The sequence below is a fragment of the Vigna radiata genome, chromosome 5 (assembly GCF_000741045.1).
Source record: "Vigna radiata var. radiata cultivar VC1973A chromosome 5, Vradiata_ver6, whole genome shotgun sequence".
In the NCBI taxonomy this organism is placed as follows: domain Eukaryota; kingdom Viridiplantae; phylum Streptophyta; class Magnoliopsida; order Fabales; family Fabaceae; genus Vigna; species Vigna radiata.
In genome coordinates this window covers 15,601,845-15,619,209 of record NC_028355.1, presented here as the reverse complement: position 1 = coordinate 15,619,209, position 17,365 = coordinate 15,601,845, and the positions used below count along the sequence as shown (strand labels likewise).

General features: G+C 33.3%; 1 protein-coding gene and 1 long non-coding RNA gene across 3 annotated transcripts; one reads left to right on the top strand and one right to left on the bottom strand.

Moving 5' to 3' along the window:
* Window positions 1–129: 129 nt before the first annotated feature.
* On the bottom strand, window positions 130–15,872 carry LOC106762241 (mechanosensitive ion channel protein 2, chloroplastic-like). Of its 2 annotated transcripts, none has more exons than XM_014646027.2 (13): window positions 15,712–15,872; window positions 15,465–15,609; window positions 12,514–12,626; window positions 11,132–11,255; window positions 10,956–11,053; window positions 10,762–10,875; window positions 9,976–10,036; window positions 9,487–9,636; window positions 9,187–9,297; window positions 8,879–9,046; window positions 8,667–8,780; window positions 8,064–8,120; window positions 130–1,315 (listed from the first exon to the last, which is right to left on the bottom strand). In XM_014646027.2, exons 2-13 carry the CDS (start codon window positions 15,564–15,566, stop codon window positions 638–640), a joined length of 1,890 nt encoding a protein of 629 aa, XP_014501513.1. In that variant the 5' UTR covers window positions 15,567–15,609; window positions 15,712–15,872; the 3' UTR covers window positions 130–637. The 2 variants fall into 2 exon arrangements, with proteins under 2 accessions (XP_014501513.1, XP_014501514.1); XM_014646028.2 differs by having other exon boundaries at window positions 15,731–15,872.
* Window positions 1,227–7,548, top strand: LOC106762242. Its single transcript, XR_001375795.2, has 2 exons — window positions 1,227–1,330; window positions 1,902–7,548. It is a non-coding gene; the product is annotated as an uncharacterized LOC106762242 (long non-coding RNA).
* Window positions 15,873–17,365: the final 1,493 nt, after the last annotated feature.

Below are 17,365 nucleotides of genomic sequence, written 5' to 3'. Positions count from 1 at the left end.
GACATCAAACACTATAAGAATTGATAGGAGATGACACAAACAAATTAACTATACTTCATCTAAATAAACCAATAAAACACCACCATGACCTCTACGCTATGTTGGAAATTCACATTACGTTCATCACAAAACTTGACACTTCTTTCATCACAAAATCTGACATTACTTTCGTCAAGGTTTAATGTCTGAATTTTATTTTTCTTATTCAACTTTCACATTTATACTCAATGTGACTTTCAATAATGAAATTTTCAATTCATACTTAGATTCCCACCATGATGTTGCTCAGCTGATGTTCCTGAACCTTTGGAAAGATTTGATAGATAATTCTTGAATTACAAATAAAACCAAGAAAAATTATTGCAGTTCAGAGGTTCAGAATGGGGGTTACAATATCCACTATTATGTAATGTACTCTTAGTGAACGTGACAAGCTCATGTTTAAAATATTGTGCCTTTTTCTTTATAAGCAATAAATAGGTTGGACGGTTTAAAATATTATAGAGATAGACATTAGATATGAACATAATTTGTGATGTACAAAAGAGAATTGATTCCCACTAATCTACAAATGGATAATACATTGCACAATGCCCAGCTTAAAAAAAAAAACAGCTAGACCATTTTTGTGTTAACATCAACATCTATTCTGCTCATCCTTCTTATCCTTGCCAATAGGAGGTTCACTCCCATTCTGATGGGCTGCAACTTCTTGTGATTCTGAAGGGCTAGAGTCAACCAATTCTTCATCAACTGCAATAGTTTTTCTCTCTGTGCCCAGCAGAGCAGCATCAAGAGTAATACTCTCATCCAAAGAATGACTAAGTGATGATGATGATGATGAAGACTCAGATTCTGAAACAACAGATTTCTCATCATCTAGCTTTGATGGTGTTGTAGTCTCTCTACAACCAGACTCATTGGATGTTGGCAAAATTTTGGATGTTTCCTTTGCAGTGCTTCCTGTTCTTTCCTTTTTGGACTTTTGGAATTTGGAGGTCTTCTGGACCGAACTTGGTGTCACAACAAATTCATCAGAGTCTACTTTGAAGTCAGATGGCAAGGTTTCATCTGTCTTAATATCTCTGTCCTCATTTGTAATAGTTGAATGAGTTGAAGGTTTAACTTTATAAGGTGGATTTATCAGTGCAAAAGGACGGTTTTTCGTTGATCTGGAACGAGAAGAAACTGTGTCATCAAATGGATCAATATCGAAATCAGTATCACTGCACATTTTTTGAACTGTGCGGATGGGTGTGGCTAGCCGAGCTCGATGATGACTTATAACTCTGAGAAGATCCAAGAGGATTATCTCCTGTTTTATGAAATAGTAAGTATTGTTCACAAAAGCTAATGCTGAATATAAAATAGATAAAAATTAATTATTCTTTTACCCTCCCAAATTTTAAAAAGTTTATTATAATCCCATGAATTTGGAAAATATTATTTTAGTCCTAATACATTAAATTTGAAGAACTAAATGATTTGTTTTGAAGCTACTTCTAGTTTAACTTTGTTTAGAGACTAAAAACATACTTTTCTAGCTTTGGTAAACTAAAAACTTTACTTTAATGTAGGGGCCAATTATCCTAAATTTCAGGCACTAAAAACGTAATTAAATCATTAAATAATAATGATCTTTAATGAAGAATTGCTTGGAAGCAGTAACTTGATAAATTGGATAGTTGGGTCAATATAGTTGTCCACAGTTTAAAGATCCACAAAGTTGAAAACATATAGTTATGTAAAAGATGTGATTTGATATTAGTAACTAGGAAAGTATGTACAGATGAATAAAGGATTTACATGTGTAATTAAACACACAATTCACAGAAACAGATTTTTTTATGTATCATAAAGTTAGGTTTTCCTTTTGCTTATTTTTGTCCTATTTTTTTCAGCAACAAGCAGCCTCCATTCACCACCATCCAGCCTCCTATCTTTGACACATTTGTCTCGCACACCACCCTCAAATTTTGGCTACCTCCTTATCATGCATCTCCTTCGATGAATAGTTTTGGGTTTCGTTTGACTCTGTTTGACTCTATGACTTCTTCAAATTGAGCTTAGCTTAATGTCTGGTGACTTTCACCAATTTACCATGATACCTTACAAAAAACACTTACGCACAACAGATTACATCACTTGAGTGGTTTCAAGCCCAAGGCAGGATCTTCATTTGACAACTCTGACCTTCACTATTCCCAACTCTGAGCAACCTTGTTGGAAGCAAATTGATACCTCTTGATGCCTCTTTATATAGTGTCCTTTGGTTTTAACTTGTCCCCAAACTTCAGGCACGTTACCAGGCGTTTATGACTTTACTTGCTATGATGTATGGACAAAGGACAAGAAAAATCATTCAAATGTTTCACCATTTCTACAATGTAATCATCAACTTGATGAAAATAAAGTTGGAGAACATGGACATGCCGACATGTCTTGGAAAACTTGATCACCTGATTGCACTCATGTCCAATTTTCATGGTACTTACTCCTATTGGACTTCCACAAGACCTTGAAATAGTTCGTAATCAGATTCTATCGAGTTCTATTGTTCTAATCTAGGATGCTGTTCAAAATCCATTCTTACAACTCCCCACTCCTTATACTTTTGAAAGCACCTCAACATCTACCGTGGATTCATCTACCCTAGTCTCTTACTCCGCTCATCGTGGTTGTTGCAATGGAGGATTTGGTGGAGAATGTGGTGGCACTGGCAGTCATGATTGACCTCACTTCAACTACTGCAACTGTCAAGGACATGCTGAAGAAGAATGTTGCACCAAAGCTAGACAACAAGTTTCAACTAGCTAATGTGACCCAAGCCACAACTCCTACTCCAGATATCACGATTTCTACCACTAAGTATCATGAATTTCTCAAACTTGAATAGCTAACTATCCTGCACCAATTGTTTCAGTTATGACTCAATCTGGTAATCCTATAGCTTTTGTTTCATAGTCCTCCTCTCCAAGATCTTGGATACTTATTTTCGGTGCCTCAAATCATATAGTTACCAATCTCTTGTTTCCTCCTTGACCTATATGTGCAGAACTTAGTTCCTAGAAATGTTTTCTAGAGTTCTCTAATGTTTATTGTATCTGATGTACCTCACTATTGTAAATATAAAACTCTTGAGAGGGGTTTACACACTCTCAAATTCACTCTAACTCCTCTATATTTTTATCTCAAGTTGGTATGTATTACATGAATTACATGAACACCAATGTCACCTTTTTTGAAGAATATTCCTTCTTCCCTTCATCTACTCAAGATTCTAATTTGTTCAAAATGTTACTGTCCCATTAATTGAGTCTTCCACTCCTGTAACCCAAAATACCATACAAAATCCTACTTAACCATCGTCATCACCTATTATTACCTATCAATGTAGGAACCTAATGGCTAGCCCAATACCCCAAGGTGAGTCCTCTTCAGAAGGTCACTCTCAATCATAACCTGGTACCACAACTCATGATCATGATGACTCAAGTTGGCCCATTTCCATTCACAAAGGTACTAGATCTACCCAAAATCCTTACCCTATTTACAATTTTCTTAGTTACCACTGGGTATATCCTTCTTATTTCTCTTTCATTTATTTTGTCTCTTTTATAACAATTCATAAAACTGTGACAGAAATCATCCTGGATGGCAACAAGCCATGATTACCGAAATACAAGCCCTTGAACACAACAACACGTGAGAGTTAGTTCCTCTTCCTTTTGGGAATAAGACAATAGGTTGTCAATGGGTTTACACCATTAAGGTAGGACCTAATGGCGAAGTTGGTTGCCTTAAAGTACAATTAGTGACTAAAGGATATACTTAAATCTATGGACTTGACTATAGTGATACTTTTTCTTTGGTGGCCAAAATGACTATTGTCAAACTCTTCCTTTCCATGGTACCCATTTGTCATCGGCCCCTTCATCAACTAGACATTATAAATGCCTTTTTCCATGGCGATCTTGAAAGGGAAATCTACATGGAGCAACCTACTGGAATTGTTACTCAGGGGGAGTCTGGTTTGGTTTATAAGTTGTGTCACTCTCTCTACCATCTTAAGCAATCTCCACATGCTTGGTTCAAAAAGTTCAACAACATTGTTCAATCCTTAACACCATCAACATGATTTCCATCGGAGTCCATACGAATTCCCACGCACCGGTCAAAGTTCGTAGACGCCATCTTTTCCATCCGCACGTGGCAGCGCGTGCATCGTCTTCTCGGGCTCCGATCATCGTCGCTAGACTCACCCCGGCCTCCTCTCTCTGGATCTGGCCTTGTTACCTTGATTGGAGAAACTTGGATTTTTAGGGTTTCTCTCTCTCTTGTTCATCTATGGTTTCTTTCACTGATCTTTCTTCTACCACCGGTGTGTTTGACCCGGCCATATATACTATGTCAATGTGCATTTGTCTATTGCTAAGTTAGATAACACTAATTATGCGACTTAGGCATCATACATTAAACTTTGGTTTAAGAGTTAGGAGTATGTTGATCATATTACTCACTCAAAAAGTGATTGATATTGCTTCTGTTGAGATTTCTCGTTGGATGAAAATTGATGCTCAATTATGCATCATTCTCAAGGGTACCCTTCACTCTTCTTTAAAACCAATTTTTCATTCATACAACACATGTTTTGAAGTCTGGGAATAGGCCAAATTATTATACACCAATAATACTCAACATCTTTATGGTGTTTGTCATGATCTTTTCCATGTTGTCGCTCCTCAACATCAGGACTCTATGACTGTTATATAGGTAAGATTCGTTCTCTTTTTCATGAATTTAGTGAGTTACTACCTCTTACCTCTCCTCCTACCCAAGAAATAGAGCAAGGTCAAAGTTCTTAATGGTATCAAAGTTGAGTTAAAGCCTATTCTAGCAAAATTTGATGTTTGTTGGGTCTATTGTTCCACCCGCTACCAAACCGAGGCAAACCACTCTGTTTTCTATTGTCATACCTCTCTTAGAAAATGTCTGGACTTAAATAGTGTATGTCGACAATATAGTTATCGCAAGAAATGCTGATGTTAAAATCTAAGTTAAGGAGCATCTATGCAATCATTTTCAAACCAATGATCTTGGAAATCTAAAATGTTTTTTGGGCATAGAAGTGGCACAATCAAAGGACAGAGTGGTAATATCTCAAAGGACTGCTTTTGACATTCTAAAAGAAATAGGTTTGAATGGTTCTGAATTAGTAGATTGTTCCATGGATCCAAATATGAAATAAATGGAAAAAGAGAGAGAATCTTTCTTTGATATAGAAAGATATAGAAGACTAGTTGGAAAACTTATTTATCTCATTATTACTAGACCAGATTTGTCTTTGTAGTCGATGTTGAGTCAATTCACACAGAAACCATGTATTGATCACTAGAATGTTGTCATTCATTTTCTAAGATGTCTCAAAAAGGCTCCAAGACAAGGGCTACTTTATGAAGATAAAGGGAATACTCAAATTTTTTGCTATTGTGACCTTGATCGGGTTGGTTCTCCTATGGATAGACGTTCTACTACAAGATAGTGTTTTCTTGGAGGAGATATTGTCTCTTGGAAAAGTAAGGAGCAAAATTTTGTTGCCTAGTCATTTACTGAAGTTGAGTATAAGGAAATGGCATCTCTTGCCTTTGAGCTTATATGGGTATAGCAGTTCTTACAAGAATTAGGTTTCTATAACATTCAGCCATAGAAGATGTATTGTCATAACTAAACTGCCCTTTACATTGCTTCCAATCTAGTTCCATAAGAGAACTAAACACATTGGAATAGATTGCCATTTTATCCGAGAAAAGTTGTTGACCAAAGAAATCTATATAGAGTTTGTTGGATCAAATGATCAAATTTGTATTTATTTATTCCAAACTTGGTACATATAATTTGTGTGCTCCAATTTGAGGGGACTGGTAGAATAAATTATCTTTAGTAATATTTATTATTAGGTGCCATGTGCTTTGTGATGAACCTAGTTGCTAGAAATGTTTTCAAGAATTCTCTTATGTTCATTGTATTTGGTATATCTCAAGATATTATAAATATGAAACTCTTGAGAGGGGTTTACATACTCCCTCAAATTCACTCTAACTCCTCTATGTTTTTATCTCAAGACTAATAATGCAAGAGAATATTTATCTTCCCAAATTCAGTCTTTACTAAAACTCAGGGGATGATTCTTCATCAAACATCATGTGTCTACACACACAACAAAATGGAGTTGTAGAGTACAAAAACCACCACTGCGGAAACAATTTTCACTCTTGCTCTTCACTCCGATGTTCCTCTACATTTCTCAGGGGTGTTCGTCCTGCATATCCTCTGATTAACCACATGCCTTCATCAGTCTTAACAACAAATTATTTCTTGAACCCTAAAACTGGACTTCGTTTTGTCACTCTGTGCATATTTGGGAAGACATGTTTTTTCCATAAACTCACTCCAAGTAAAAATAAAGGTTAATGCTAAATCCCTAAAATGTATTTGTTTTTTACTCTTGATCCCACAAAGGTCATTGATGTTTCTCTCCTTAAATACAACAGTATGTAGTGTCTATTGATGTTATCTTCTTTGAAACTACTCCTTGTTTTTCTTCCATAGTTAAAGATGACTTCTAAAGGTTCCACTATTGTTCCAGTAGTAGCTCCTACTCCACCTCCACTTCTCACATACCACCAACTGACATGGGAACCAGAGAGTGCCACCCCTGTCTATCTTTTTCTTGCCACCATTGGCCTTCACCAATTAGACATAAGAAAAGTCTTTCTACATGGTAAGTTAGATGAAGTGATGGATCAACTACCTTGTTTTATAATCTCGATAACTCACTCATCTTGATCATAGGCTTTGTCACTTGAAGCAAACTCCCAGTGCTTGGTTTGATCGTTTCAGCTCAATTTTGCTTGAGGTTGGTATTACTCGTTGTGAAGTTGATCGCTCGGATTTTTTCATTGTATTCTTCGTTGGTATGTTCATCTATTTTGTTTACATGTTGATAAAATGGTCTCTAATGGCATTTTTCAACAAAAATCTCACATTAAGTTTCAAACCAAGGATTTGGGTCTTCTTTGGTACTTTCTTGACTTGGAAGTTGCACAATCCCCGTCTAGCACTGCCATTTCCCAGCGATAGAATGATTTATACATTTTGACCAAGACTAGTATGATTAATTGTTGCCCTAGAGATACTCCAATGGATCCTTGAAGCTTTTTCCAAGTCAAGGGGAGCCATCGAAAGACCCTAGAAGATATCATGATCTAATACACAGACTTAATTACCTCATTGTCACTAGACCGGACGTCACATATGTAGTTAGTGTGGTTAGTCAATTCGAAAAGGATCCATGTGGTAGTCATTGGGATGTTGTGGTATGCATCCTTTGATACATCAGGAATGCACCAGGTTATGGTTAATATATGCATATAAGGGCAAAGCCAAAATTGTGTTATTTTAGTGCTAATTGGGCAAATTTGCCATTAGATAATAGGTCTATTTTTGGAATATTGTCTTCTCATTGGTGGAAAGTGATTTCTTCAAGGAGCTATACTAACACGGGACATATATACTAATTCGTGCCAATGAAACTGACATTTACGTTGCATCAAGCCCAGCCTTCCATTAGTGGATTAAAAATAGAGAAATTGATTATCATTTTACGAAAGAAGGTTTCTTCAAGAAAAATCATGAGTGACTTTGTCAATTCCCAAGACCAACTTTCAAACATGCTCACTATATCCTTGAAGAGCTTTAAAAAATATGATTTGGTCTTAGTAATTAGGTAAATTTGTACAACTAATAAAAGATTTACATGTGTCACTAAACGCACAATTCACAAAAACAGAGAAACATATAAGTTCGCATCCACAATTGAAACTGTTAAAAAATACTTCCGAGTTTCAAAACATAAAAATGGGTGAGGAGATTACTAATACAAATGAGTTGAAATAATTGTTTAAGTAAACATTTATAAGCATTACTATATATGTATTCCTTAACAAGGAGGTATGAATCATTGCACCATGCATCAACAAGTATTATAAAGAATCCAGTCTCACCTTTACACGTAGGTACTCTTCAGAACGTGAAGTTTTAACAAAGCAGGACACCAATATCTGTAACATAAAAAGGCTTTTATAAGATAATGGTGGCTGAGAAATTAAAATGCAGAAACTCAAATTCTACATTTCCAAAATGTTAAAGGAAAAATGCTTTAATCCTGTCATGGGCATAGCTAATCCATCACCAGGCAGTAAATTGACAGTGCTAAGAATATTCTGCATATATACTTTGGAGATAATTTTCTAATGGACGAGAACTTTTTTTTTAACACAAAGATAAATTGTAATGATCATGCATAAAGCTAAATGTCGAAAGTTAAAAATTTCAGTTTTTACAAAAATTATAACAAACTTCTCGATTTCATGACAATATGATAGAAAAATTACAGTTCTTAAAGGATAAAGAATACCACAGAATAAAAATATGCCCCAGATTTCATTCAATTGACCAATATAAGTCAATCAAAAGTAGACTCTGGATTTTGAACAAGCTCATTTTCATTCTAAGAACTATGCTACATGCAGCATCTCAAAAGGAAACTTTAAAAAAACTTTCAAAACAAAAATTGAATAAAAGGGGAGATAAGAAAGGTTTTCAACCATAAGAGCCTGATTTTCTGGATCAATGTTCTCTAGAAAAACCCTTCTGTGCAATTTTCTCTGCTCTACTTGAGGATTTTTGGCCAAAACCTTGCGCATATCAGCTATTATACTCTGCATAAAGAAATCAGGAAAGAGATTACTCAAGTTTTCAAATGATGAGATAGTCATCAAATAGTAACTAAACAATTATTAAAGGAAAGAATACTCACATTAATCTTGTTAACATCCAGGTGACTGATTGCCAGGTGAGTCTTTATACGCCAATGAGATTTCTTACTAAGATTCCTCACAACATTTATACTCAAATTGTGATTAGGAATATGAACTGTTTCACAATCCGAACCTCTAATTCTTGTTGGTGACCACCAGCCTACATGCTAGGGAAAATATGAAATTTGATTACAATGAAAAATTATAAAGATGCTTGGGAAAAATATCACCTATAATGGAACTCTCGTGCATATTATTTTCTGCTCCCTAAACTACCTTCTCAGCAGGTTAGATAATAAATGCATACCTCAACTTTACCAGTAACCTCATATCCTTTAATTTTTGTTTGAATCCGCTCATTCACAACAAATGGTCGAGTTGCATGAATCATTATACTCGAAAGGAAGTTTGTAAATATCTGAAGACACCACAAAAATAAAGTGAGAATGACAGCAAAGAGGAGCCTACCTAATTGGTAATGCCCGTACCCTGTAGAATTACTCTACCAGAATTCGAGAATTTGATGTTATGGAGGATTCATAAAAAATCTAATGACAAATGTGACTTGATTATTCAAGTAGATAGATTCAAAGAACCTATAACATACCTCGCGACCTGAAAGGGAAATCAATACTGTGCCCAAACCACCAGCAGTCAACCACTTCTGTGTTGAGATACCCAGTAACTCCATCAACAACGACACAGCAGCAACCCAAATTGCAGTATATACAGCTTTCCCAGTAAAATCAATGCTCATCTATCATTCATTGGCAACATAATGAATAAGATTTGTGTTTCCATACACTTCAGGAATTCCCTCAGGGATCAACAAACTAAATTAACAATTTTATAATAATACCCAACATGAAAACAAGGAATATTATTCTATAGTGATACCATATGCAACCCACAAATTCAAATTTGCTAAATAATATTCAGCAATTGATATTTTATTTCCCAGATGTTGACTACCTTCTAATTTTCATTGGGAACATCTAAACCCTTATTTAAGTGGTATCAACCTAAACCTTTATTGAAGCGAAATGTTATGTAAACAGAAATGGAAACATGACAAGGATCTGTACCAGAAACATACATTTCTTTCATCAGTGGAGTCATTTGCCTCTATACAAAGTTTTTGTGCCTGTTGAATTAAGCTGAAAATAGGCAGCAGAAGCATATTGCATTATAAGTTGAACAAGATATGAAGACTCAAAACCCATAATAATAAGAAATTAACCACTACAGTGTTTATTTTACAAAAATAAATAAAGAGGATTCGATATTTTATTTGCATACTATTTGAATAAATATATAAAGAAAAGTCAAACAAATAAATATATAATTGAAATGTTGAATAATTAAAATAAAACAAACAAAATCATCTTACACAGCAAACTCTATATTGTTCTGCACCGAAGTTTATTCTTCTTCCTATTTTTTTAGATAATAATTTGCATATATCAATCCACATTGCTGTGTATTTTACTTCTACTTCCAACAATAAGAAAACAAAAAGCTTTTCTTACAATGAAAAACTGCAATACTCTCAAATTTTAAAGGAACAATATTCTACTTTATTGTATCAATTATCAGGTCATTGGGCCTATAAATACATGAACCTGTTGGTTATTTTAGGAAATATGGACAGCTAATTCTAAGGACACAAATCCCTGTGATTATCATATTGTTTTTAAATAAATAAACCTAGTATTAATTGTGAGATACGATTGCTATAAAGAATAAAATTACACCAAGGATAAAATATAAAATAAAATTTCCTTAAATACACAGAGGACCACGGTTTTGACAAAACACAATAGTAACTTTGTTAGTTTATTAAACAAATGGGGGATATAATTCTGCCCGAAATCAAATCTACCTTGAAGAACAGTAAGCAATGGTAAGCACGGTTGACAAAGATCTTATAAAACTCAGCAGCCGTTGTTTCATAGCCTGACTAGTTTCTGATGGTAGGACTAGTGGATCTAAATCCCTGAAACATTTTACACTAAGGTGTTCATGAACATGAAACGGCAAACTCCCACTGGAAAAAACGTTAGTCCAGAAAGATACCTGCAGATGAGCATCACTCCAGTCCACAGCAGCATAGGTTGAAAATAAGATGTCAAAATATAATATGAACTACTTTTCTTCCAACTTCTATCAGTACTCTGAAAATATTGTAGAACAGATAATCAGAAATTAATACTATTCAAATTATTTTGACAAACATGCAAAAAGATGCTAACTTCTTGGCGAAACATCTTCCTGCTCAGGCGCACAAGAGGCTCGAGACCAAAAACAGCAAACCCAATAATACCAAGGGCAGGGATGAATGGAATTGCAATTGGTTTTCCTGCTATATTATATGACCTACATCAATTTAAAAAATAAATCACCCTTGACATTTATTCAGAAATAAAAGGATGTAAAAGGAAAGATATGAACAAGACTTTGAAACTATTATGAGTGGTATTGTGCTTTCATGTGAAAATGTGTGTGATTTATGCATTAGTTTTAGTTCACATCCCTTTATGTGATTCATATTCATACTATGCCTTTGAGAAGAACTTAAATCTTTTTCGAAAATCTTTTCAAAAGTGTTTTGTAACATATTAATCATTTAATGTTGAAATATAAATGATTACACTATAGTGCTTTCACAAATAATCTACTATAATAAATGAGATAATCAATTATCTAGATTCAAATACAAACTTAGTTGGTAATCAATTATTTGGAGCCTGGTTCAGGTATACAATTCATTAATAATTGATTATGCCCATAAATAATTGATTATATGTGTTGGAGATCCCACATCAACTAGAGATAAAACAAATTTACACGACACAAACATATCATAGTGAGATTTGTTGTTTATTAAACCTATAATGTCACTCATTATCAGGCTACTATCAGACCATCTATAAATGTCTAATCTCATGCTCTGCTCGAGATGTATATACCTCGACGTGAGATGTGTTGAAGATCTCATATCGACTAAAGATAAAGAAAATTTACATTTAAATAAGTGTAAACCTCACATTATAAACTGGCTTTAAAGGATTCAGTTAGACTTAGAGTCCACTTAAGAATTTGAACAGTGTTAAACCATTATTTGTAGACATAATTGATTACGATGTTCGTATTAAGTTTCCACAATATATTATTCTTAAATATAATAGATTAGATCAATTCTATATCAATTTATATACAAACTTTTCTAAAAGAATTCAAAATTAACAAGTTTAAAACAATTACAATTTGTAGCTTTCAAGATATTTGTTTGAGGTTTACAATTTAAGGTATATTAATCAGTAATATATCTCAAAACATCACCTCACCTACTTCTTCACAAATTCCGTTATTTTTCTTTACAAATATTACCAAATATTTCAACTCATAAATAATTTAAAATGAAAACACATACAACATAGGTGTTTCTAACTTTGTTAATAATAAATTGACAAAAAGATCGTTTTAAAGCATTATAAAAGTTTAAAAGATTAAATTGAATCTTTTAAAAATTAAGATAATAAGATGAATATAAAAATGTGAAAAGTTGAATTTAACCTAATAATAATAAAGGAAAACAACATTTCCTGCTATGCCCAGTAATTCCTAGTCCCACCTTGACACTGCCACCATGTCCATGGTCGTCACCATCAATGATCTCCTTGTCAAACTCCTCATGATCGCTCTCCTTGTCAAACTCCTCATGATTGTAGGTATACCACCACCAAACTTCACAGCATAAACAACCAGTTATAATCATAGAAATAATATATAACCAGGAATATTTAGATTATGAATGTACTATTAGGAACATTTTTATTTATTCACTTGTCATACCTTTGTTATTAGAGGATATCAAATCTCTTATTTATTGTATAGATTTATTTTTCTCAATATAAATAAAGCACTCATACTATATCAAAAACACATTGTTTCATCTCAATGTTTCTCTCTTCCCTAGAGTTTAACACAAACAAATATATGCATATGAGGGGTATAGTCATTGATCTAGTTGCACATCACGTGTTTGATGAAATGAAGTTGTGACTAATGGATGTAACCGGTGACAGTACAATGAATCTTGACCAAAGAGTTGCTGGATGATGATCACCAGAGAGGAGTGTGAGAAGTTGAGAGATCAAGCCCCAGACTACATTTGAATCCAACTTTTAGCGCCTAATTCCAGACTAAGAACCGGATAACCATTGTGGATGGTAATCACTCTCATCTCACTGCATTCTATATTTTCTTTCTCTTCATATGTGTAAGATTTGTATTAGATGAGAACTTATTTCTCAAATGAAATAAATCTTGAATAGAGAACTTTATAAACATGGCTGAAATTAACTTCTATGATACTTTAATTAGATTTGTCAACATCTATCAAGTGAAATTTAAAATGAAATATTCTTCATCGCACATGATCTAGGCAACTATCACTTGCTTACATGGGCAATGCAAAAATTGAACACTTAGAGTGTTTGCAAAACTGTTCAATCTCTGAATCCAACAATTTCTCCCATTCATGCTTAGTTTCTTGAAAAGAGAGAAATGGGTTTTGAAACAATTTTGTTTTTGTATTTTCAAAGCCCACTCCTCATTTTATAAGAAACTAAACATGACTAAAGGTTTGTTTGGTAGGGAGGAGGGGGAAGAAAAGAGAGATAATTAATTTCGTCAACTTGTTTGGTAGAGTTTCCCTTTAGTAATAAGCAATGCATTTAATAAAATGCAAATTACCGTAATAAAATTAAACCTGGGTTTTTAAGCTGCTTTTAGTAAGTCTTCTTTTACCTCTCTACTCACAAGATTTTCACTTTGACTTGAAGAAATGTTTTTTAATGCTAAATAATGTTGTTAGTTGTAGTTTCTTACATATGCAACATTTTTAAGAACTCATTTGTTCTAATGCTATTTTAAAGTTACTTAACTTTAGAATCAGCAAAAGTACTTGCATTGGAGTTAGGAAACATTTAGATTTAAAGGGTGTTTAGATAACACAAATCAATTCTATCCTATCATCCTATGAATCATGGTGATACCAAGAAAAAGTAGAAGTATTTGTTTTTTACTTTCATCATGAAAAATTAATCGATAATTTCTAACCATGAACCTAACCAAACACACTACGAGTGACTGAATGAAATCCTCACGTGCTGTGCAAAGGAGGATGTAATGAATTGGACAACTGATGTTCTCATTGATGCTCTTCAGAGTAGAAGAATATGGTAAGCATTGTTCTGAGTAATGTAACTAGTCCTCCAATTAACCTCAATTACCCTTTGCTTTTTAATTTTAATGCTTAATATAAAAATCTCCAGTACTGTGTTATCGTGATCCTAGTGATGTAATGGCATCAAATCATTTTGCTACAGTTACCCTCATATTCAACAAGGAAAATTGCACTCTTTTAGCAAATGTGAATTAAGGAATGGCACATTTTGTTATATCTTTTGCTGAGTGTATAGGATAATGCTGTGTACGCTCATCATAGCAGAAACTTTTACCAGAGAAGTAACTAAATTAGACAAGGTTATTAGAGTTGGAGATACCGGTGTCATTCATAAATAATGTATCAGTCGGTTGGGTGGTTTTGTATATTGACACATTACCCAGTCAATAATAGTTTTTTGATTTTAAAGTAACGTTTTTTTTTTATATTTGATTTCTGTTGTCTTATTTGCTACTCCCTCTAGCTTCTGTCAATTCACAAAGCTCTCCATGGATATAGACTATAAATAAAAGAAAAACACACATCTAAGACAGTAACTGTTATCACTGAAGCGTGGAAAATTGCAAATGAAACTGCCAGCAACAAAAAATTCAAAGACAAATAGATAACTAGCAAATATAGCTATCCCAGGATGGAACCAAGGTTTTAGAAAAAGAAAAACTTAAATGCAGTTCCTTAGGTGCTGTTCATTTAATTCTCCAAATATAATTGATGTTTTACCTAGTAATCCATATAACTAAGATTTTATTAAAGGATTGTGTGAATTACCAGGATGAAACTCCATTTTCATTAGACAACAGTACAATCAACACCTAAAGAATTGTACCTAAGTGTCTATAAGCACAATTGTGGCACTCCTTTGTCAGTTATATTCAATAACATAAAGTAACAAAGTGAAATTGCGACCACAATTTAAATCCTTGGAAGGAAAAAAAAAAATAAACAGGAAACTTTCATAGATGAAGGCCATACCAAACCATGTGGTAAAAGACTAATGGCAACAAAACATAGTCTATGCCCATGCACGCGCTTATGCCAAGATACAAGTAAATTGAAGCTCAACATTGTACATCATAAGGGCCCATTTGGATAGATTTTTTCCACAAACACTCGCAGAAGAAAAAAATTGCGGTAGTCTATAATTATCGTTTAAAAAGAAAATAAATATTAGAATATTTCAATGAGAAAATTTCTACAAACAATATCATACTTCAGAGAAACTCATTTCACTTTTTTTCTAACCTAAAAGCCTAAAAGTTGTAATGGATAAATTTGTTCAAATATGCCCTACAACTAAGCGAAAATCTCATAAAAAAAATGAAGTAACCACATACCTGATAAAAGCAACAGCTTCCATGATTGCTGTACAGCCTAACGTCGCGAGACAGTCCAATTGAAGTGAAATGAAGTCCAAGGTTACGCGATGAGCACAACATCGTACCAACAAATCGAAACTACTTTAACTTTTGCCTACTTAACCTGTATGAGAGACAAACCCAGTAATGTTAGAAGCGAAGAGACTAGAAGTTCTCAGAGCAAATGCATATATAATGTTCCTTAGGGACTAGGACAGAGAGATACGCTGATGTCTGATACTGACAATATTCCGAAGACGTGGGAGAAAAGAAAGGAAATAATCCTCTTCTCAGTAATGGAAGAATCGCGAATAGTTAGAAACGCAAATTTGTATACTTCCAAGTCAAAATCAGCACACAACCTTCCTCAAAAAGCAATAATTTAGCGATAAACCTTTAAAAAAAAGTCATATAATCGCGAGTTATTCCCTATTCTATTTTCTGATTAATAATATTTTATAAAAATAATCATAGCAATTAGTGATTTTGTTATGTATCTTTTTACTTATATTTTAAAAAAACTTCATATTAAACATTTAAAATATGTTATTTAATTTTATATTCCTTTTATAACTAATTGAAAATCAATTTAAATATCTTCTTTCAAAATAACTATTACAAAATTTACTAGTTTTGCGATTGTTAATTCATAATCGGTACACAATATTAAAATTATAAATTTTTAGTACATTATATTTACCAAATAGTATTATCAATCAATTTTATATGATAATAGTTTTCTTTTTATCAAATTAAGATATTCTTTAGCGAAGGTCTGAGAGTATATTTAGTAAGGAATATCCTTTTAGATGCTTAGATAATTTTTTTAGTGTGTATATATATATATTTCTTCTCAGTATCTATTATCTCCAATTCAATACCTTTGTTTGAACTCTTAAGTGGGTCTCACCTTAAAGCTCGCATCCTGATATTTTATTACCTAGTTTATTTATTAAGCTATCATTATCTTATTGATGAAATTTTAAAAATATGAGATTATGTGACTGTTAGGATTTTTTATTATAAATATATATATATATATATATATATATATATATATATATATTGAAATTTTAAGGCATACATGGTAGTATTTTAAATAGTTTACTTTCAATTATTTTTTATATAGCATAGCTGATATAAGGATGATACTTACAAACAGTGCAATATTGGTTCTTGGATAAACAATGTGCGCACCATTCGCGTTACACGTACTCTAAGATTAAGTAACAAGCTGACATTTTTCAGAGATGAGATTATTTATCAACTATATGAATGACTTTTGTGAAGAAAAAAACTCCTAAGTTATTTCCGTTTCTTCACCGACAAACACATTCATAAGTGTTCCGATGAATCGAAATGTCCCCAACAGCGACAGTAACATACAAAACTCATACGCTCAAGTAATAGTAAATGGGTTGCTTTCACATTGAATATGAGATATGTATGGCTTTGGCTGACTAATAATTTGACAGACAGTACACTCCAATACCTTTAATAATCAATAATTATTTCTAAAATGATCATAAAAGTCGTACAGTTGTGATATATCCACCACATGTTTAATATTCTGGAAAGCATCCAATGCAAGTCGCCTTTTTGAAAGACCTTATTCTCAGCTTCACGGGTCCAATCTAAAATGGTGAGCTGTTAAAATACAATGTCATGAAAATAGGACCTCACTCACACGAATAATGAAAATAGGTATATTATAAAATCAATCGACTTAGAGAAAAGGTCACCCACTACTCAGGATCAATGTGGATGATGGAAATGAGGAAAAATGCCCACACATGTTTGAGAGGTTCACCACAACAATCATTGCCTTTTTATCATCGCGACTACAAAGCAATATTGGATTCTTTCAAATTGCCTCTACA

Coding starts and splice junctions, on each gene's coding strand:
- LOC106762241 (XM_014646027.2), bottom strand. CDS start 15,566: ATGTTGTGCTCATCGCGTAACCTTGGACTTCATTTCACTTCAATTGGA. Junction 9,637..9,975: donor ACTCCACTGATGAAAGAAAT/GTATGTTTCTGG, acceptor AATGAATGATAG/ATGAGCATTGATTTTACTGG. Junction 9,298..9,486: donor TTTCCCTTTCAGGTCGCGAG/GTATGTTATAGG, acceptor TGGTGTCTTCAG/ATATTTACAAACTTCCTTTC.